Below are 24,030 nucleotides of genomic sequence, written 5' to 3'. Positions count from 1 at the left end.
TTACACACTCTTCCTCATGTAGCTAGCTCGATATTACTTTTTAAAAAACTAGCATTTTTATTGCTTCCAGTCAGAATATTTTAATTTTTTGAAGTGTGAAATATTTTTATTTGGATAATTATAATATCTACATAATAATAAAATCAATTTGAATCCACTGGTTACTTTATTTCTATTTCACTTTATGTTCCCCATTGCTGGAGAAAAGAGGTCAGTGATAGGTAAGTAAACAAATCACACGTGTTTGTCGCGGTGTTATAGCGGAGAGCCTTCACACTGAGTAAACACCGCGACAGCAGCGGGACTGTCCCGCTGCTGTAGCTAGGCGAACCTAGCGATAGTTTGTCGCGGCGTTATCGCGAGGCGGTGTTATCCCACGATAGTTTATAACGGGTCCGAGCCTTCACACTGAAGACAACACCGTGACAGCAGCGGGACAGTCCCGCTGCTGTCGGGGTGTTTGAGGCCACTGTGAATGGGGTATTAGACTATGTGCAGGTACAGTGTGTATCTTTAAGGACATTAAGGACATTCTGCTGTAAGCTGTGTGCACCTTGGCTGCACAGGGCCAGCCGGTTATGTTTTTACCATACACAATACATAGTGCATACAGTAGTAAATACATGATCAGCTGGGGCTGCTCAGCTAAGGTGCACACACAAACATAACGGCAGAACTTCCTTAGATGCGGTCAGAGGTTATTTATTTATGTTTTCATAGATGGGGTTAGAGGTATCTCAAATTCTTCCGTCCATATTCCGATACCTGCCTCTTCCTCTGCAATACAATGACCTCGTCTTATATTTTTCAGCATTAGAATTGGACGACTTAACACCTTGTATGGTCTGTGATGTAAGCATAATTGTCATTTTATTTCATCTATTATATCTCTTATTATACATGCATTTTCCATGTATTCATACATTACTGAAAGGCTGCATTTTTAAAGCACAATAATCAATCAGTATTTGAAACTCTTTAAGCTTTTAGTTCAAGAAGAAAAGTCAGATGTGTGCTATACACCACATTAATAAAGCCATTCTAAATATAATTACAAAATGAAATTGTCCTAAAGCATATTATTGGAAGTTTAAAATGGGTCAATTTCAAAAAATCATATTCTAGGATTCTACAACTTTTACAATGGCAATACAAGAGACATACATTGTAGTTTGCATGTATTCCAAGAAACCTTGAATATTAATTTATGTTATACTTGTACAAATACTATACATCAAGCTTGTTAGTGTAGCCTTTGATAAGGTAAATGTGAGTAAATCTTTCCTACTCTTATTTGGTAGATCATCCATTTCATCTGTTATCGTTTTATTTAGGCTGACTTTGTAGAAGACGTGTATCTTGTTGAGATTTGAATTATCTATCAACTATTTATCATTTGTGTAATATGCTGAAGGAATAAACAGCTATGTGCTTTTGAGGCTTTCATAGATAAATGTGTTTTGTCTTTAATGGTTTGTTATAATAGTTTTATTCACAATTTTACTGTCCCTTTAACACAACTTCTTATTTATATTTGGAAACAAAAAATGGGTTGTACCTTACTTTTGACAATTACTGGAAATTTACTTGTTTTGCATGTTGATATAATGAATGGTTATTTCTAGTTTCTTTCACTCTCTCTCTCTTTCATTTTCTTTATCATATTTCCCTCTTTTGCCATTTTACTTCTCTTGCTTTCTCACTTAAAAAAAAATCAACCTCTGTCTAGTAATCACTCTTTTTCTCCTCCTTTTTTTGGCCTTATTTACCTTCCTTTTTCTCTCTCTACTTTCTTTCTTTTTGGTGCATCTACGTATACTTTGCTACAAATTGGGCATGTTATGCTTGATATACTCAAAATGTTTTTCATCTTTTGCAATGCAAATACAAAAAAAAACTCACATTAGAGGATGCATAGATATACATACATATTTCATACAATAGACTTTATTTCATTCAAAATCTTCTTTTTCACGTCATTTTGACATAGTGCAATATGCTGTCATACATGTACAGTACAATTCTCGGTACTTTTGCCCTCAGCTAGTATAGTAGAGCGACAACAATACACAATACAGTGATAGAAATCAATCAACGCATGACATTTGTAGAGGAAGGGAAACGGGAGGGAAAAACACACCTGCTCAACCCCCTTGGTGTCTTTTGAATACAAACGTACACAGAAAAAAAAATCTGATGAATAATCTCCTTGACAGTATTGTGAAGAAATTTGTTGATTCAATAAGAAGGAGATTGAGGAGGAGGGTGTATTTTCAGGAAGAGATATTTATCTGATGGACTACACATGCTTTGCTTCATGATTTCTTTTCACCATGACATCATAGTGCTGACATCAAAGGTGGTTGCTGAATAGACCCCACAGAGGGGGCATGTCAATTGTCCATTTCATTTCCTTCCTCCATCAATATTGGTGACGAGTCCTCTGAGATATGGTCTACTTCACCATTCTTTCAGTACCAAACTGTGAGTTTGTCGTTCATCCATTCATTCTCTTTCGCCGTATTGAGTAGGAGGACAAATCCTCATATCACTCACGTACTGTGAAAGTGTTTTGAAATGGGGGATGTCAATTATCTGTTCCATTCCACTCTTCCTCCACCACCACCACCACTGAAGTGTCCTCCAGCTGGGTCTCCTCATCATCATCATCATCATATTCATCCTCTCCCTCATTAAGGGTGCGTTTATCATGCCTTGCCACTCAGAATCAGCGTTTCTATATGTACATATCGAACCCCACTATACGAACGTGATTTGCGTGATGTCGCCTTTATCGTCTCTTCACGATTCAAAATAAAGGCCTTTTCTCTGGGCAGCTGCTTCGCGCCGTTTGACCCGGGAAGCAGACGGTATCTCGGGGGTCAAATAGAGCGAGTACACACACATGTTTGTACAACAACATGACATTTCAACGAACCAGAAATTAGCCTGGGAAGGTCCGATTTCTATGTGGGGTTCAGAACAGCTTTGCGTTTATCACCTCTCAGAAACATGATTCTGGCTGTACGTCACATTCAAAACGCACTTTTTTCTGCGTTAAAATATGCCCATATCTAAAGACGTTTGAAAAAGGCTTTGCGTTTGTCACCTTAAAAATTTGCCTGAAAAACGTTTGAAAACGCTGATTCTAGGCAAAAAGATTGACAATAAACGCTCCCTAAGATAAGGTATGTCAATTATCTGTTCCACTCCCCTCCTCTGCCACCACCATTGAGGAATCTTCCAGCTGGTTCTCTTCATCATCTTCTTCATCTTCACCCTCGTCCTCTGCATCCATGTCGAAGAGACGCACCCTCCTCTGGTTAGAGAACAGCTGTAGGATCAGGGAAGATAGGGCAAGAATTAAGGACTGTAACATGTTAAGCCCACCCCACACTTTATGAGCGTCCTGCGATCTGATTAAATTAGATAGGACATCTAAACAAACACCATCTTTTGCTTCTAAATCAAGATAAGAATACTAACAATAGAAATGTTAAAGCCTATCTGCACTAGTTTGGCCAGGATAGATTAGACCTCCCTGCACAGTCACTGACAGGTGGTTATCTCATCAAATCAGCTCTCAATTGACATAAGAAAAAGGGTACCATGGGGGACCAAGGGTCACCGCTAAGGCATTGTTTGCTATATAGAGGGCGCAAGTAGCTATAAGTAGTGCAGTGGGGCTTTAACTCTTCTAGTCAGAATAAAAGCTGAATTGGCTACATATTGTAGACACTAGCACTACTGGGACCCATTTCACAAAGCCTTTTTTCAATGACAAATTACAAATATCAGTGACAAATCTGCTGATAACCAATCAGAAACAAGGATTTCAGTAGCTTACAACAAAAACTGTCATTTGACACTGATGACAAGTTCTGTGAAACGCCCCCCTGGTCTGACGTTACTATGATTCTGAGCCGATTTATTATCATTATTTATATTCAACTCTCGCAAATTGTTAATAATGCCAGTCTCATGGAAAGAAACTTACAAAAAAACAAAACAACTATAATATTAATAAATCATTTCACAGATTTTGCAATTTGCAAAAGTTTACAGTGATGAAACAAGAGCACTTAAAGTATTCACAAGTTTCTAGACACAGAAGTTTCTGATTTTATTATTCATTAAGAATTGGCGAGAGTTATATCATTAGTTGTGAAGCAACCTAAAAATTCAACACCAAACCTAAATTTCAGAGTACACATTTAGCTATTTTATCAACAAACTGATCAAGCAGAGAAAGTACTCAAACCCACTCTCTTATCTCGAATAAGCTCTGGCTACTTACCACACAGGCAACCTTTCTTGACCCACTGACGGCTAGCCTACCAGCTCTCATGTTGTCCATCCGTCTGGATGTTACTAATGGGCCTGCGTCAATCGATCTGTAAAAGAAAATATCACGTACCAGTTTATATGAAGTAGTTCCCTTCTTCTTCTTCCTTTTGAGTACAGACCTCTTTACAGAGTATTATCGTACTATACTGGGGGTGTGCAGGTGGACCACTACACCGGGGTTTCCCCCTACTCTTATACGATATATACATCAAATAAATCCCATACATGTAATATATTATTATTATTATTATTATCATTATTATTATTATAATAATTATTTTTTTAAATATTATTTTTATCATCATTATATCATCATTATTATTTTTTCATCATTATATCATCATTATTATGATTTAATTTTAATTTTAATTTTTTTATTTTTTATTATTACTACTATTATCATCATTATTAATTATTCTTTCAAGATTACAGAACTGCAAAACACAATTTATGGAAGGCATTGCTATTGCAATGACCAACTGCTGTTAAACTAGCACTGCTGTTACTGCTACCATTACACCTTCAACACAGTTCTATAACTATCTCTACCATTACTGGTTACCATTACAAAATAAATTTCGCTCAGCGAAACAATTACTATTATATGGAAATCACAATAAATAGGACTACTAAATGTACTATCATAATTTTAACTTGAAATTGAACTACTACACTACCTGTTAAAAAATAACTAGCAGGGCAATCCAACATGTGCTCCAGGCTTTATTTTGTCAAACATATGAGGTTAGAATTAGCGTTTGAATTTAGTTTTAGGTAAGGGTTAAAGTTATGGTTAGGGCTGGTGTTAGGAATTTTGTTAGTGTAGGAAAGTACAGTGGAGCAATTGTTGTAGGAGCATTTGTTGGACAGCCGCTAGCAGTATTACATGTCGAGGGGTCAGTGACACAAAGACATAACTCCATTTTGGCCATTCTGAGAAAAAGTGGTTTATGTGTCACTGAGCACTTGGGCCTTAAAGTGTGGAGTCTATGTTTCACTAGCCATTGACTTCAATGTGGTGTTGGGTGGAGTTAAGTCTGTGTTTCCTGGAAAGTCCACATTTTTCTGAACATTTTGATATCAAATACTCATTTTGGCAAAATATGGAGTTACTGGTACGTCTTTGTGTCACTGGACCCTCGATGTACTTCACACATATACTCCACAGAGGATGCAGAACAGGACAGACTTACATATGTTGCCCTGATGATAGATGACCTTTGACCTGTGACATGGGGGTGAACTCCACCTCTGCTTGGAGTGATTCTAGAGAGAGCTGACATAGGACAGGCTTGCCGTTGTTTATACTGCCCTCATCTTTCACCTCTTGTAGGAGGAGTGAGAGGGAGTGATCGCCGTAGAAGGCAGCATCCAGCACTAGATGACTGTGGAAGGGATGCATTTTAGGATGGAAAGCAACATTGCCGATCAATAGTCAAATGATACTTGGAATTAAATTCAACAAGTCTATTACAGAATCTTAATCACACTCCTTACAGATATCCTTGTAACACATTTTGACCAAATATGTATGCTTGTAAATCATAGCATACATGTACAATTTCAGTGTATAAGGTGCACTTTTTCCATGTCGCCGCAGCAACAAACAGAGTTGACAAAAGACTTAACTCTGTTTCGTTGACGATCACCATGCACAAGTCTTTCGTCTTCTTTGTGCATGGCTGATTGTCAAGCTTTGCAAATATGTGTCATTTTTTAATTATAATTGTGATTAAGTTTTAGATAAAACATTGATAATTCTTGATTTCGTTTTTTCTTTATATGTGCCGAATTATAACAATGTTACAATTTTAACAAATTTACTCAATCTAATGTAACTGATCTACCAAATGGATATTATGTTTATTTACAAATACAATTTTTAAATTTAAAAGCACTCTCTTGCATGATAGTGTATGCTGAGAGCTATAGTGACACAAACTCTTATGCTTTCACACATATTGAACACCTTTCATTCTTTCACCACATGTTATGAGCTAGGCTGACATTTTATTGGTCATCAGAATAATCATCATGAAATACGGTACCTTTCAGCTGCTAATGAGACTATGCTTTCATCTGGGTCTGACCTGCCGAGGGTTCCAAACGTTAGACAAACCATCTCTGTTTCATTCTGGCTACTTCTGAAATGGTTTCAATCAACAAAAACAAGAAAATGTAAGGAACTACAGTCAAACCTGCTTTAGTGACCACCTGTTTATAAAGACCACATTTTTTATTTCCCTTGAAAAGGGTTTCTTATTGAAACATGTACTATTAAAGGCACCTGTACATAAAGACCGCCTGCCTATAAAGACCATTTTTCTTGTCTCCCTTGGGTCATCTTTATAGACAGGTTTCACTGTATCACATGTGATCAGCAGTGGCAGCTCGCTCTCTTGAAATAAATATTCAGTGAAAGGAAATAAGCGAATAATGGCACTCAGTTTTTTTAAACATTTATAATAAAAGTTTCTTGTGATGACATGGACAATATAAATAAAACAAATCCCATGCAAATACAATTCAATTCACAGGGATTTACAAGACAATCTTCACAAGATTAATTCACAGTAAATAGCAATCATTGAAAGAAAAAAAAAGTACATTATTGATGAACAAGCAGAATTACGGTCTCATTGAAATGTGAAAACAACATACTGGGGGGTGTTTCACAAAGACTAAGATTAACTTTAAGTTGGACTTAACTATGATGGGCCGTTCATGCCACTGATTGCTCTAACCATTATGATCTTAAAATAATAATTTTCCCTTCAATAATGAATTATCAAATAATGTAAATTCTGTAGATTTGTGACCATGATTTACACGTCCTTTGAGAGAACAATGCCAGTAAACGGTGAGAGCAAACAGTGGCATAAAGGACCTGCCATAGTTAAGTTCAACTTAAAGTTGATTATAGTCTTTGTGAAACACTCTCCAGGTCTCTTGATGCAATGATTACATACCGGTACTTTAAAGATATCTCTTAAAAGAAACAGATACATCAATAAAATGACACGGTCATTCTAACACTGCTTTTACCTGTCCGGTTTGGTGTGTTGTCTGGTCATGTATATACACTGCGCAGGGGAAGGTTCTGTCATAAACACTGTCAAGAGTTTGCTCTGATCCTGTAGGCTTTGTCTGAATAAAGACAGATGCAATGAATATTAGAAGTAGATAAAGAGATGGGAGGGGTTTCAAACTAAAAGTGATGATGTAGATATATGTTAAGCAGGCGAAGGTTCTGTCATAAAGACAGTTAACATTCAGCTCCTGCTTCTGTATGCTTTATCTAAAAGTATAAAGATAGATCTATTTTCACTATTTAAGAGTGACTGAGAGAAATTGAAAGAAGAGGGGGAGAGGGGAAGAAAGCTCCTGCAAAAGTTGGATAATTTCCTAACTTCAATTCTTCACCTAGTTGTATACCTAAACCTATCCCAAACCCAACCAAAACCCTACTCACACACTTTGGACAAAATAAAGCATGGAACACATGCCAGACCAATAATGATAATCTAGGGTTTCCTCATATGAATTCAAGCCTCAGAGACAGGTCTCTTTCTTACACTAAAGGAGGAGATACAGTGCAATATAATTGGTTATTACTTTTTTTACTACGAAAGCTTCTGAACAATATAAGAGGTCGACAGCTGAGCTTCTTGGGTCATGTAATTCAAAAGAATGGTTTGGAAAATCTTGCACTGACTGGAAGAATCGAGGGGAGGAGGAGTAGTGGTCGAAGGAGGATTCTGTGGATGAGTAGCTTAAGAAGTGGGATTTCTGAAAGTGGAATTGACCTCGGGGAGAATGAATTACTTCATAGAATATGGGACAGAGAGTTGTGGTATTCCATGGCACGTAAAGAGAGAGAGATTACTTACTGTGAGAGAGTTCTGTACTCAGGATGATCAGTTTCGGATCTTTTGTCTAATGTGAAACTCTCCCTGCAGCTGAGAGACTCCCCTCCAACACTCTGGTGCAAAATGAAGAATTAAACATGGTGTCATTTACATTCACACTTTTCCAATCCTCTTGTATTAAATGTATCTCAAATTAGACTTGATAAGAAATCAATTAATGAGTGAAGATTATCCAAATATTCATCTATCGGTTTAACATGATGAGGCACCAATTGGTAACTTTTCCATAACAAAAATGCAGAACTTCTAGAGTACATAATGTCTATTTGGAGCATTAAGTGTGTACAATGAGTTAATCTTATGAGTTAATGCCCTTCTGGCTCCAAACAGATGATTTACAAAATATATTATACAACATTTACCTTGAGCTATCAAAATATCCAATATTATTACATCATTATTAGTTAGTCAGGAAAACCCCCAAAACTAGAAAGCCTTAATCACTCCCTTCCCACCACACTCCTGGAAACCCCTTCAACTATTATACCTGGGGTCGACTCAGGGCATGATCTACCGCATCTTTCACAACATCATGAAGCTGGCTCAGTGACCTCTCTCGTTGCCATGGGAACAAGAGGTCACTGCCACGCAAGCTTGGCGAGGAGGCTACGAAGTCCTGCCAGGAGTTTGGAGCTGTACTGACGGGGAACTGTAGATCCTCTTTCCTGAGGTACTGCCCTACTCTTTCCAACGTGAAGCCGGACTTGGTGACATCTAAGCTGGGTTCCTGGTTGGAGTCAGAGTTTAAAATTGATGTTATTTTTTTTACACTATAACACATCCGACTTGTTTTGATTTATTCAACATTGAATTGATAGACAAGAGTGATGAAACAGAAAGTGTAATTAGGTAAGCAGCCTTCACAAATTTGTTGAGGATCTTTGTGTGGGTAATTAAAACATAAAGACTGGAGAATTAGATTCACTTTTTCAGCTCATCTATTATTTTTCATGGTAATTTGACAAACAAAGTAATAATGCTAATATTAGTAAAGTCGATAGCACGAGAACCGGGTTTTTTGGTAATCCTAATGGCTAGAAAAGTGATCTAGTTATTGAAACATTAGTGGCAACAAAAATCTTTTCTTTATACAATAACACTCTATTTTATATCCCTTCTTTAGGCTGTTCATATCTTCCTTCTATGAATTACCAACATTAAATATATCTCCTCTATTTATTATCAGATATTCTACATGAATACAGAGGAATATGTCAATGGATTCTATATCAAAATCCTGAAATTTCTTGAAATATTGAATTATAAACAAACAAATCATAAGTAGTGAGATAATGAGAAACTAAACTATAGATTGGAAACAGTGAAAAACAACGATATAATTTGGGGTACTTACATCCGTGAAGTTTTCAGCAAGGAAGTCTGCAACAAAATTGATGTCTCTTTGATACATCTGTGACAGAACAAAGATATATATACTAAGTACCAACTAAATTGAGAGCATGATAAATATATTACATGCGAGTAACTGAGACAATTGGCACAAATACATTTCTGTATTTCATTAGTCTGTGATATTGTCATGTCAAATCCTACATGTTTGTAACTGATAATAATACATGTACCATTTCTTACCCTTTCCTTCTCGACCTATGCCAGAAAGTCCCTTTCAATACAAAATAAAGGCAAGGTTAAGAATACACGTCATCCGAGGTTTATTTTCACAGGATTTTTTATGGTTCTATAGAATCAAAGGAAATGTATGTTGAATACCGGTGATGATCTCTGATAGGTATGGCTGGATTGACTGCCAATTCATTTAAATCAGGCAATGTAAGGATAGCTAATATTACGGTCACAAAACTTTGTACGAACGATAATCTCGTACGAATCTCCGTTTTTCCATTGTCTTCCCGAATTTCCATTGTATGAAAATCGTAATGGCATTTGTGAATGAAGCTTAACCGGCATATACATCTTTACAATGATTGCCTTTATTTCTGAGCTTGGTGTTAAAGCCTATCTACACTAGTTTGGCCAGGGAGGATTAGACCTCCCTGCAAGGTCACTGACAGGTGGTTATCTCATCAAAACAGCTCTCAATTAACATAAGAAAAAGATGATCATGGGGATCAACAGGCACCAATTAGGCATTGTTTCCTATATAGAGGGCGCAAGTAGCTATAAGTAGTGCAGTGGGGCTTTAAACAGACCTTGCTAATGTTTTGTTGAATAGGCTCCTCCATGAGTTGCATAACAATAACATAGAGGGGATCATGGGGGACCAACAGGCACTGATATAAGCATTGTTTGCTATAAAGAGGGCACAAGTAGCTATAAGTAGTGCGGTGGGGCTTTAAACTGACCTTGCTAACGCTTTGTTGGATATGTTCCTCCATGAGTTGCATAACAATGATATAGAGGGGATCATGGTGGACCAACAGGCACCGATTAGGCATTGTTTGCTATAAAGAGGGCGCAAGTAGCTATAAGTAGTGCGGTGGGGCTTTAAACAGACCTTGCTAATGCTTTGTTGAATCGGTTCCTCCATGAGTTGCATAACAATGACATAGAGCCATCTGAAGAAGGCCTTGAAGTTCTTCAGACTGCTCTCGATTACTCTGTAAGAAAAATCAAATCATAACGTATCGGGATAGTGGGATAGATGGCCAAACCGCATATCTGGTACCATCTCCAGTTATGCAGAGGCATGAATACAATACTGTCATGTTCTTCTTAGATTCAGAAGGATGTTAACAAAATGTTGAGGATTGTGATAAAATTTCAGGTTATTGGCAGAAAATATTTGTCTCCTCAAAAGTGAATGCTCTACCCTAGCAGAAGTTAAATTTATAAAATCAAACAAAGCTACATTTTGAATATTGTGATTCAATATTTATTAAACAATTCAAGAAATATTACAATAAGCAATAGTGACCAAGCAACACAAAAAGAAAGGAAAAAATAAACAAAAACAAGCACCAGATAATGTATAATTATTTTTACTGTCTGTTTTCAGAAATTGGATCTCCCTTTCCCATCAAAAAAAGTTGGACCGATGAATTCCTGAAAATGCTTTTTTTCTTCAGATTTTCTGATATATAGTATGGCATCTAATGAAGCACTATAGTTTTTGTACGTCAGGAAAGTATGAATGATCATGATGAGAAAAATCATGGTGCAGTATATGGTTTATGACATCTTTCCAGTTTGAAGGGGAAAAAATGAATTGAATTCAGAATAGAATGAACTCTTGAACTTTCATTGGCCTCATTTTAAAAGCGCACCAATATAGTAAATAACACATTCCTCCTTGTTTACAAATTTTGGCCCCAAAATTACTCCAATGTTGATTTTGTGTAAATTTCATGTAAACTACTAGCAGGTAGCAATTTTTAAGATGCCAAGCTTGTATGTTACACAGCTGTCTGTGTACATTTCACTCTGCTATTTCCTGTGTAATATACAAGCTGTCAATCAAATGTCCATGTACCTGTCGATTTATATGACCTACTTCTTATCAATAATAAGTTACAATAACTGTTATAAACTATTGAAATTGTGGCATTTGATCTGCAGAGAGCAAATTTGTTATATAATTTTTTTGTTTACTTGTTATTGATTACAAGTTTTACAAAACAAGGCCCAGGTGAAGTTCGATCATATTGTAATAGTTAAGTCTGCAAACTTTAAGATATTTAAAACTATTAAAAAGTAAATATCCAGCCAAGCAAAGTCATACTTACTGTAACAGTTCATTTGCTTTCAGCATGAAGGAACCAACTGCACTGATGGCATCTGCAAAAAAGAAGAAAAATAAGCTTTAAAAGAAAATTAAAAATCTCCAAGATATATGAGATTATTCCCTACTTGGAAAAAGTACAGAATACTGTTGAACATAAACTGGGAATTGGATAAAATGCCCAGTATGAGTGAAGTTTTCATCAGCAACAAATTGAAAAGGCCAATTTGCGACATTAATATGTAGTGGAATATTTAAAAAATAAGGATTTTCAACAGAAAACCATCTTTAGTTAACGCAAAATGAAAGTAACTAGATGGAACTTCGACTGCGCGCAGTCGAAAATGTGCCTCCGTCATAGAGCAATTTTACAAACCAAAACAGAAGAAATTTTTCGAATTCAAGTTCAATTGTAATCCATTAACAGGTTCTCAGAATATTGTGATTACGAGCTATTTTTGCATACATGAGCCAATGACCTTTGACCTTATGAACCAAGAATCTACTCAGTTCATTGGCTCTGCAAGAAACATACATGACCTAAGTTGGCAGGAATCCATCAATCGGTTCTTGAGATAACGCGATCACGAGCTGTTTTTTCATACATAATGTGCCCTGTGGCCTTTGACCTTTGATCTTGTGACCCCTACATCTAATCAGTTCATCGGCTCTGCAAGTAACATACATGACCTAAGTTTGGCAGCAATCTATCAATCGGTTCTTCAGATAACGCGATCACAAGCTCGTTTTGCATACATAATGAGCCCTGTGGCCTTTGACCTTTGACCTCGTGACCTCAAAATCTAATCAGTTTTTCGGCTTTGCAAGTAACATACATGACCAAAGTTTGGCAGCAATCCATCAATCGGTTCTTCAGATAACGCGATCACGAGCTCGTTTTGCATACATAATGAGCCCTGTGACCTTTGACCTTTGACCTCGTGACCCCAAAATCTAATCAGTTCATCGGCTCTACAAGATACATACATGACCAAAGTTTGGCAGGAATCCATCAATCGGTTCTTCAGATAACGCGATCATGAGCTCGTTTTGCATACATAATGAGCCCTGTGACCTTTGACCTTTGACCTCGTGACCCCAAAATCTAATCAGTTCATCGGCTCTACAAGATACATACATGATCAAAGTTTGGCAGGAATCCATCAACCAGTTCTTCAGATAACGCGATCACGAGCTCGTTTTGCATACATAATGAGCCCTGTGACCTTTGACCTTTGACCTCGTAACCCCAAAATCTAATCAGTTCATCGGCTCTACAAGATACATACATGACCAAAGTTTGGCAGGAATCCATCAACCAGTTCTTCAGATAACGCGATCACGAGAACGGGACGTACGTACGTACAGACGTACGTACGTACGTACGTACGGACGTACGGACGGACGGACGTACGGACGGACGGACAACCCGAAAACATAATGCCTCCGGCTACTTCGTAACGGAGGCATAAAAATTTAAAAAGGACAATTGTAGTGACTTCTGTATTGAAATGACTACATCTGTTACACAAAAGCTTAGTGAAGAACTGTGAAGAGAATTGTAAATGTATGCAGAAATCTATGAGGTTTGCAACATCTAGGGACTTACCTTTATATCTAATATTTCGAACTAGTTTTATTAGTTATCTCAACTTTAGCATTCGACAAGTTAGAAAACAGAATGTTCTCTAGCAATTTTAAAGATGAAATTGAGAAAGAATTCAAACCAAGAGAGAAGAAAACAAATATACGAACCTTGAATAGCTGTTGCATTGAGTCCTAGCATTCCATACTTGTCGTACCACAAGGCCATGCCTTTCAATTCACTCAACTGGAACAAGAGCGATCGTCCAACGCTGAAAAAAACAAAAAGAAAGTTAAGCAAAAGATTCATGAAAACATAAATTCTAAACACTACATTTGTTGATGATGAATACATTTTTGAAAGTTTCTATAAACATAAAGAATCAGTATGTATCACGTCTTACATTTTTGCTGTTTGGCAAAAGTAAAAATTGTCAAAAATGTTATGAACAGAAAGATAACCCAGTAAAACAAACAATTTTCTGAAACATGCGTAAAGAAGATCATGACACATGTTATTTTTTTTCTCTAGATGCATGTATCAAGGAATGCAGGAAACAAGGAAAAGATGTGAAATAAATTCAAATTTGAACAAAGTGAAGGAAATTAATTTTGCTTAATATTTTCTGTTATAATCATTGTAACTGACGAAAACAGTAACTATAATTCTGCTTAGGAAGATCGTGTAGTCACCTGTGAATGTGTTTGAGGACAAGTTTCTGAATGCTGACGTAGGAGTTCTCTACCGACTGGTCCAACTTCTTTAGGCCTTTCTCAGTGAGATCGTGGACCAGGAACTGCTGTAGTTCTGGACTAGCCTTCCCCCATAGGAGCAACTGAAGGAACTCATCACTCAGAGATTCCTCCGTCGGCTTTTGCTAAAATGGAAATTAGATGAATATGAATGCTTTTTCAGACAATGAACATAGTTGAAATTAATGAATAATATGAACATCATAAAAAAAAGATGACTCTGGTACATTAAAAAAGTATACAGACGATGTCACAAAGCCTATCCACAGCGGTCAATTGCTCGTGAATCTTATCTACAATTGTTGACACGTCTAAGGAAAATTTCTGATCTGTGAAACAAATCCTGCAAAAGTTATCATAATTGTCCATCTGACTCTTTACCTCTGTATGAAAGTTAAACAAGATAATTGTATTATTGAAGTATTCTGAATTCTACACCCATAATGATGACAACAAAATAATAGATTAAGAAATAGAGTTGTTCTCAAACAAAGATCTAAGATCTCAGGTATCCTTTCCAGCATTACAGGTGTAATACTGATATTATTTATTAGGATAATTGTTAATATGGATATATTTACCACTTCACTCTGATCTACATATGATCTGTGAATCTTAATGTACACCCCCCTCTTTCCCCCTTTTACCAATATTTGTTTCTCCATATTCATATTATTATATATCCATTTAAGGATAGTCATGCTATCAAGCTTTGCTTATTTTGTCAATCCTCCTGTTTGATTTTTTTCCGATTAGTTACAGCCAGCCTTATTTTGTTCGACATTATATTTTGAAATGTGTAAAATTTGCAATGGTTTGTCTGTTATATATTTGTAAAAATGCAAGTGAAAAAAGAAAATCAAACAGAAATAAATGAATCAAAATTGTGTAACCATTACCTGTGCATATTTGGTGAGTTTATTTTCCATTTCAATGAGAATGTCTTCCTTCGCCTCAGTCACAGCTTTCAGAGTTGCTTCTAAATACTAACAAAAAAATACATGAAATAATAATAATAATGACTAACTGTAACACGCCATATCCATTTAATAGAAATGCTCAAGGTGCTGTGAGTATACATGAAAAATTTATACTCTACAGACTACAGAGGACATGAAAAATACATTTAAGAGTACATCAAAGAAATAAGTTGACACAAATATACATTAAGGAAATATACATGAATGACAAAGACGAAATGTGGAAAAAATGAATTAATCAAAAGCAGCTTTGAACCGGTGAGATTTAAGACTTGAATAAGTTTAAGGTTGCATATGATACATGTATGTTATGAATGGTCGCTGTCTCAGAAGGATTTCTTCCTTCATATGGAGATCATTTTACTCATCTCTAGTATATGGAGTACAAAATAGCCTCGGAAAACGAAACGTTGTCATAGGGCAAGCATGAACAAAGGTTATTATTACATCTAATTAGATTTGATGAGGATCCACATTTTGAAAATGCGGAACTAGGTTTGTAAATAAAGAGTGGAAGATAGTAACAATTTATTAAAAAAATGGAAAAACTAAAATTATTTTTCTTTTGGAAACGCATAGAGATATTTTGATCATAATGTGATATGCGCTATACAAGAATGGCATATTATTAACACATAATATGGCATACATACCTCCATTAGGGTTCGTATCTTGCCAAACTTTTTAGCATATCTAGAGATTTCTTGATGCCTCGATGCTAGCAGGATACAGTCAAGCTATCAGAAAGAAAGATGGGGTAGGTAATAAGAATTATGATAGAGTTAGACAGTGAATGAGTTCAATACCAACAATTACCAATGAGAGAAATTTTGCGATTGGTCGGTAGATGCAAAGAAATCACAATTATATGATGAGCAGAATCTTGTTTTTCACTCAACATCAACAGTAATGTAGAGGTGTCTTGGTTGAGTGGATATGTCACTGGACTGTCGATCACAAGGTCCGCGGTTCGAGTCCCGTCGCGGCACTAATGTCCTTTGGCAAGACATTGATCTACATTTGCCACACTTAACCCAGGTAATGTAAATGGGTTGCCCACCTGGCAGGAATTAATTCCTTGAAATGCTAGAGCGCCGTAATGGCAGCCATGCTAAAGTCAGGGTAATAATCGGGAGCACCAGGAGTTTCAAACCTGACAGACATGAGCGCTATACAAGAACCCACTATTATTATTATTATACCATTTCATTCAACTTGACTACAGCACTCGATATCAATGATACGCATTTAATTTCCTTTATTTTAATGACAAAAATATTCTGCATTCTGAAGTACTTCATTAAACATTTTCCACTCACTGTCAGTAAAGAGTTGTAAATCTCAGTTACGTCTTCTTCATTGGAATACTCCACAATAACACAGATGGTGTGAAGATCTGAGGACAGAGAAGCGCCCAGGAAGTCGCCACACTGCAGGCAGAACAAGAGCAATTGTTTGAATTTAGGAATGCCCAACAGTCAAACTTTAAAATAAAAAATCTGTAAAGCACTCAGAGATATCTGTGATGTATTAAGCACGAAATAAACCCATAATATTTAATAAATCTCCCAAGCCCAAAACACAACGAGGATAGGCACGAATGGGACTAGTGATCAAATTTAATTGAAGACAGTCTACATGGATGTTGGCAAGATGTCATTAAGAAATTGGTACTCATCAAAAATACAACAAATATAGGATGATTTCCAGATTACTTTATTGATAGCTTGCCAATTAAAAGGCTCTCCTGGGGGGGGGGGGGGGGAGGGGGAAGAAAAAGAAACAAACCAGTAAACAACATAGTTTATTCGCATTGAGGCGCGATTGGCTATTAAGTGGTAGAGCAGTGGTCTTGTAACCAAGAGGGCCCCAGGTTCTAAACCAAGATAATGCGCTCCTGCCCTTTGCTATGGCTTTAATCCTCATTGCCAAGCCCCTCGGAGAGGACTGAAAGCCGTCTGTCCCCTGGTTGCCTACTTACCTTGGTTGTTGGTATGAACTGTGACATGTCCACATTGACGATGGGGGCAACTCCAAATGCTAGTAGTATCAGGGTTCCACCATTACAACCAACAGCCAGCATGTTCAGTCTGTTCATGAAGTAAAAACAAATCAGTAAATACAGTCAAACCTGTCTATAGCGACCGTCCAAGGGAAACACAAAAGTGGTCTTTGTAGATAGGTCCCTATGGTACATGTTTCAATGAGAAACCATTTTCAAGGGAAACAAAAAAATGTGGTCCTTGTAGACAGGTGGTCACTAACGCAGGTTTGACTGAACATACTCCAATTTCAAAATGTTTCAGACAGTTTGCAAAAACCAAACCAGGATACCCTTTAAAGAGAAGGTTGAGTTTTGGGAAGAGATGAAAAAAATGTTGTGAGCATTATCATTCTTATTATGCAAGTGTGGAAGAACATCAGATAAGACATGTTCCCTGAAAAGCATGGCTCTTCAAATGCCTTCATATTCTAAATATGTCATGTAACATCATGCAAATCCAGGGTAGGATTTTTATGCCATCCATGTGTTCGTGTAGTCCCATATACATCTTTCTGTGTACAGTGTTTGTAACTTTACCAAGACTTGGCCAGATTTCTTATCATGTTGATGATTCCAGAACCTTGCAATACACACAAATTCTTAGATGATCAACCTTTTCTGGTCGATTCCACACCGTTTCTTTCACAATGCAATCGCATGAACAGAACTCAACTTCATCTGCCAAGTTGCTGTAAGAAAAAATGGTGATGGACTTTGTAACCTTTTGGGAGAAAAAAAAATGCCAAAATTTGACCGTCCACCTCTTGTAGACCACAAGATGTGTTTAACAGTTGGCTAACAACATTTGTCCACAGCATATTCATCTTAATCATCATCATCATTTATCAAAGTCACTATTTTCCCTCTCTTTAATGTTACAACTTGAATGCTGATCCAGCGATGGTATCTCAAAGCCAACATAAAACATGCAAAACATAAATTGCTATTGATATCACGTAAATGTTTACTCTGGTTGCAGACAGAGTAACACTAAATGCCAGGAAAATGTTTTTATCGTCCTGTACAAGAAGATGACATACCTCTTTTGTTCCTTCAGCTTCTTAGCATCTTCTACATTGTCATCAATGTAACTCTTGATCGATGAACTACACGACAAAAAAGAAAAAAATGAGAGAAGTCTTTACATCAAGTCACAATCCACCAACATTGTCATCCCTGAAGAAAGGGCAGGCCCCAAAAATGTTGGAAATAGAATTAGGTAGTTGGCATAAAATATATCTCTTCAAAGTGTGATCTCTATTCATTTACATTTATACATCACCACAGCGTACATAACACTATTACATTGTCTATATCAAATTCTTTTCTCCCCCCCCCCTTCATAACTCGTCACAGACAGTGGCGTAGCATGGGTCTTAGCCAAGAAAAGGGCACGGGTGCCAGTTTCTCTACACCGTCATAAGTCTAAGTTAGTGGACATCCCATAGAAACGTGTGTTAATTCTATAACGCACGTTTGAATGGGATGTCGAAGAAGTTAGAGTTATGACAGTTTTGAGAAACAGCCCCCTGGTTTCAGGAGGGGCCATCAGACTTTATACAACGTGAATGTAATTTGAGAGAACAAAATCATTAAGTAGGGGAAAAGTTTTGAAGAAGATAATATCATCTTTTCATCACAATGCCTTCTTTTTGCCTTTCCATTTAATACTTTTTAAACTACTTCACAAGGGATGAGAGCATGAATATGAGGAGGTGCGATAGCTCAGTCGGTAGAGCAGTGTTCTCTTGTAATCCGGTGACCCAGGTTTCAAATCAAGTCGATGCGCTAGTGCCCTTTGGTAAGGCATTAATCCTCGTTACCAGGTCCCTCGGAGAGGACCTAAAACTGTCGGCCGTCTGTTTGCTTACTTACAAGCATTTATGTTTTCTTAGCAGTCAGGTAAAAAAAACACACCACCAATATGAAATCCTGAATAATCAAATGGTCCATCGTTTAAAAGTAAAGTCTTCACCACGCTATTTCAATCAAAAACATTTAGTAAAACTCACATTTTTGATAGAGACGGGAGCTTAGGCAGAAACTTCTCGGAGCTGTTCTCATCGGGGGCATCCCCGGCAGCGCCCAGGTCTGCCTTGACCGATGACTGGCCATTGGCTTCACTATCCAAACCCTTGTCCAGTGCTGCTGACCACTGCATGCATGTGATTGGCTGGTCAACATGTGTGGTGTGGATGACCTCTGCTTTCTCTACTCTGCATAGGAGTAACCGTCCAGATTGGTATCCAACTGCTAACACTGTAAAGAGATGTGTGGAGTATGGGTTACTATGTTTGATATTCTCATCATGGATGCTGCTAAAGGTGAGTTCTGGTAATGCGATTGCATTGTGAAAGAAAAGGTGTGAAATGGATCAGAAAAAGTTGATCATGTAGCATGTAAGTGTTGGTGTGTATATGTACTGCAAGGTTCTGGAGTCATCAAAATGATAATAAATTTGGCCCAGTCTTTGTAAAGTAACAAGCACTGTACACAGAAAGATGTGCATGGGACTACACAAATTGTGTCGGGATTACCTACCTTGATTTCCTTATCTTTCTATGCTCATTACTCAGCCAGTACACATTTTCTACCAAAATTGTTTGGCAAATGACATTTATTTGTAATCTTGAACATCCAGTGCAAGTTTTGTTTGATTCTGTGAGAATTCATTTTCTTTTTTTACCAGAACTCAAGTTTATCTTTAAAATTGGATTAAGGGGAGGAAACAAAACACAAAATACCAAATGACTTAAATTACAACACAGTTCTTAAACCATTAAATCTTGAAATGTAGCAAAGTCTGTTTAATCTGATAATTTGTTTTCTATTTATTTAGGAGTTCACTCATGAACTCTTGATAATGCAAGTAGTAACCATGACCTGAAAGTGATCTTGTGCTGCTTTCCTTTGTGCTACAAAACTGACACGACTGCTTGTCATTGTAATTTCTTTTGGTTTGCAATTACAAAGCTCTGCAAATTTTGTTTACATTACTGCTGGTCTCAACATTCAAATTCATCAAAAAAGAATCCTTTCTTTTAATGACTAACCATTCAGAATATATTTTTAAGCCTTTTCCCTTGATAGAGTAAACTTACCTTTCCCATCTGGTCTCCAAGCCAGAGCTCTTACTTCTTTACCTTCATCTTCACTTGGAGGACTGAGGGTCCAGATAGGTTGACGCTGCCAGGTCAACCTCTGTAATAATACCTGGACATAGGATAAGAAACCCCCTTGTCATATTGATCATCTACTGATCTTCGAAGACTAACAAATATACCTATTTCATTAAATAGCTTATCAGTTACCCCCCCCCCCCCCTCGATTCTACAGGAAATACTTCATGTATCAAAGAAGATGCTCAGGCATTTAAAAACAATCATGTATCAAAGTAAAGTATGTCCAAAAGTAAAAAGATTTTTTCTTTAAGTCATCCCCTGACATTTGATTGATCTCCACTGACAAAAAAAATACCTTACTCTCCATATGCATATCCATAAACATTAATCTAAAAATAGGAAATTGATTTTAAGTGAAAATGATTAAACTTTTTGAAATTGCATGAAATGTCAGTCATCACAGCCTTTAGCTACAACAAGTACAATATCAATTTTGATGATCCTACTACATTAATGCACATCAGTGTGATTAATTATGCAAACTCACCTCTCCATTTTCGTTTGCTAGAGCAATGAGATCCATCTTGGGGGACCACTGCATGAGGGTCACCTCTACAGAGAGGTTCCTCTCCTCTAGCTGGCGGAACGACTGCTGCATTGTGGATGGTGCTGCAACTTTCTTGGACCATGTGACAGTGTCTTAGTAAGTAGTCTGAGAAGCCGAGGACATCTGTTCAATCAAACCTTAAAAACAATGACAGACAGCAGATTTAATTTCACCCGAGTGCTAATGACAAGCTAGACAGAAATCACCCTCTGGTATTGGTACGGGAATTCTTAATAGAACTTACATTTGTCAATCTTCCCCATATGTAGTTAAGACTAGAGTCGAGACTCGAGAAAGAGGTGATCAGTAGAGCCAGACAACGGACATAGTCTAGGCGGACCAAACGTCGATATCAGATTCAGAGACTGAAGCTTTCGGTCTTCTGTTTAGCCAATGAACTTTATGAATTAGATCTAGTCTAGGCCTATGTTCATAAAATTTGTGTGTGTATTATTCTAAATCTAACCAAGTCGTGAAATTAAAGTTTCAAGTAGGCCAAGATGATCTACGCGACTAGCTAGGCCACCCCCCCCCCTCCCTCTAACAAAATAATTGAATTGTAAAAAAATTGGAACCACACCCAATCTACTGCAAAACGCAAAAGTTTATTTGGCTGTGAAAATCGCTGTCGTTTATCAATTGCAAACATTTCTCATTTTACAGTACATTTAGCACGATCGAGATCGAGAGGGGGAAGGGCCGGGCCAGGCCACTCCAGCAAAGCATAGAGAGTCAATGCTAAAGCGTATCTGCCCCTTCCCTGGGCCAGGCCAGGGAAGGGGCAGAGAGCAGAGCCTAGGCTGGTCATCACGTGAAATATGCCACCTGCCAAATTCTTCTAGCGGCGCCGCGCGATCGGGAGCCGCAGCGGGGCGGCGGAAGGACGAAGGCTCTACACCGTATACACGTTGGATCACGCACTGATATCAGTGATAAGTAAGTGTTACATTTAAAGTAAATCTCACTATGTAGACCAGAAATTTGATAGTTTTAAACAGTTCGAATCACGGCTAGGGGTAAAAATAAATGTAAAAGTATATGGGGCCTGTGAAATACCGTAGATCTAACTTTAGAGGTCTACTCACGGGCAAATCATCTGACAGTCAACCTCCGCGCCAGTCAGCTCAATCGCCAAAGATTACTGTAATGATCTAAACAAGAGATGGCGCTAAACAAGACTCGATCGAACGAATTCCCCTTCTGAAGGGAATCTTACAAAATCCATTCACAAATTAAATCTTATAAAGTGCTTGAACCTTGTCCGTCTTACAAGACAGCGTACTATTCACTCCCTCTCTCCATTAAAACGAATAATCGACATTTGTGTAGCTCAAAACCTGTAAATCAACACCAGTTCCCATATCTTTACATAACAAATGCAACAGCAATCATTGCTATCTACACTGTCGCTCATAAAGGTGGAATATTTTAGTTTTACCCCAATTCATGTAATTATTTTAAAAATTATTTAAAAATAATAGATCTAGATAATAGTATACATTCTCAGAGTTTATTGAATACTAATATGCCAATGTGTGTTTTGCGTGACTGCTAAAGAATGTGTATGCTACTATGCTTATTATCTAGGGGACCTGCGCCCTCAAGTCATAAATGACAGTAATGAGGATTAGTGCCCCACAAAAGGGGACTAATATAGTACATCGACACGGTTTTGTTCCTGGGGCCTCACAGTTACGAGGCCATTGTTTTGTCACTGAACCATGACTGTACGCAGCGGGGGCTAGGGTAGGGGGCAACTTTCCATAAATAAAAAAAAAACGAAAATGCAATAAACTTTCAAAAATTTATTGCATTTTACCCCGGTCCCCAACATAAAAAAATTCTCTAGACGGCTATGCATTATCGCTCAAGGCATGGGCACACAGAAGATTTTGTTATGTTGGGAACCGGGGTAAAATGCAATAAATTATTGAAAATTTATTGCATTTTTTTTTTTTTTTAAATTTATGGAAACTACCCCCTACCCTAGCCCCCGCTGCGTACAGTCATGGTTCAGTGACAACGCAATGGCCTCGTAACTGTGAGGCCCCAGGATCAAAACCGTATGGATGTGCTATATTAGTGCCCTTTTGTGGGGCATTAATCCTCATTACTGTCATTTATGACTTAAGGGCATAGGTCCCCTAGTTGATAAGCATAGTAACATACACATGCTTTAGCAGTCACGCAAAACATACATTGGCAAATTATTATTCAATAAAATCTGAGAATGTATACTATTATCTAGATCTATTATTTTTAAATTATTTTTTAAATAATTCCATAAGTTGGGATAAAAAACAATATTCCACCTTTATGAGCGACAGTGTATATGGATGCAGAGAGAATAGAAGGAGTGTGAGACACATATAAATAAAGAAAATATCAGCAAACCAGATGATGTATATAATTAAATGCAAATGGTGATAAAGAAATGCTATTTAAATAAAATTCTGAACATTGCTTCTAAAGAATTCAAGCGGGCAGCTGCACTTTCAATCATATATCATTTCCATATTCATTCATTTTTAAAGACATGTTGTGCGATGATTACCTTGGAAGATCGACATCTTCAACATAAATACAGTTTTCTTCATTTACCATATCCCTATACCTCTGCCAAAAAAAAAAAAATGGAGAAGAGAAAATAACCCGTGATGCTATAATAATAATAATGATCTTTTAAAGTCCACTCCAAATTTTATTAAACCGAAACGGAAATTATTTTTGCCCTATCAGGGGCGGATCTAGCTTTTTGCTCAGGGGGGGGTTGACCAATAATGACGTTTATTTGAACCCCGTAAGTGATGTTTTCCTGGCATCTATTAACACAATGGAGACCATAAAAAGCAGTGCATGATAACGTCTTTTTAAATCAAGTAACAGTTAAATACACAGTTATATCCAGAGTTATCATGTGTTTGGTTAAGTTACCAGATGAGTTGAATATCTTCTCACAATATT

General features: G+C 37.2%; 1 protein-coding gene across 1 annotated transcript; it reads right to left on the bottom strand.

Annotated features, from left to right (window-relative positions):
* Window positions 1-1,921: 1,921 nt before the first annotated feature.
* On the bottom strand, window positions 1,922-22,261 carry LOC575488 (anaphase-promoting complex subunit 4). The gene is made up of 21 exons (XM_030986157.1): window positions 22,152-22,261; window positions 21,007-21,203; window positions 20,439-20,550; window positions 19,350-19,596; window positions 18,378-18,443; window positions 17,275-17,383; window positions 16,613-16,723; window positions 15,947-16,030; window positions 15,213-15,299; window positions 14,254-14,438; window positions 13,732-13,832; window positions 11,981-12,032; window positions 10,753-10,855; window positions 9,631-9,687; window positions 8,764-9,003; window positions 8,238-8,329; window positions 7,393-7,494; window positions 6,396-6,491; window positions 5,541-5,732; window positions 4,298-4,394; window positions 1,922-3,334 (listed from the first exon to the last, which is right to left on the bottom strand). The coding sequence occupies exons 2-21, from the start codon at window positions 21,115-21,117 to the stop codon at window positions 3,194-3,196; spliced, it is 2,385 nt and encodes a 794-aa protein (XP_030842017.1). The 5' UTR covers window positions 21,118-21,203; window positions 22,152-22,261; the 3' UTR covers window positions 1,922-3,193.
* Window positions 22,262-24,030: the final 1,769 nt, after the last annotated feature.

This window comes from Strongylocentrotus purpuratus, unplaced genomic scaffold (assembly GCF_000002235.5).
Source record: "Strongylocentrotus purpuratus isolate Spur 01 unplaced genomic scaffold, Spur_5.0 spur5_scaffold_15, whole genome shotgun sequence".
NCBI lineage: Eukaryota > Metazoa > Echinodermata > Echinoidea > Camarodonta > Strongylocentrotidae > Strongylocentrotus > Strongylocentrotus purpuratus.
Note: the sequence above shows the minus strand (reverse complement) of the source record. Positions and strands in the feature narration are given on the sequence as shown.

Excerpts from the sequence above, each read along its gene's own strand:
- LOC575488 (XM_030986157.1), bottom strand. The coding sequence starts at position 21,117 with ATGCAGCAGTCGTTCCGCCAGCTAGAGGAGAGGAACCTCTCTGTAGAG. Across the intron at positions 18,444-19,349 it reads CTCCCGTCTCTATCAAAAAT|TTCATCGATCAAGAGTTACA; the intron begins GTGAGTTTTACT and ends TTTGTCGTGTAG. Across the intron at positions 14,439-15,212 it reads AACTCACCAAATATGCACAG|CAAAAGCCGACGGAGGAATC; the intron begins GTAATGGTTACA and ends TTTCCATTTTAG.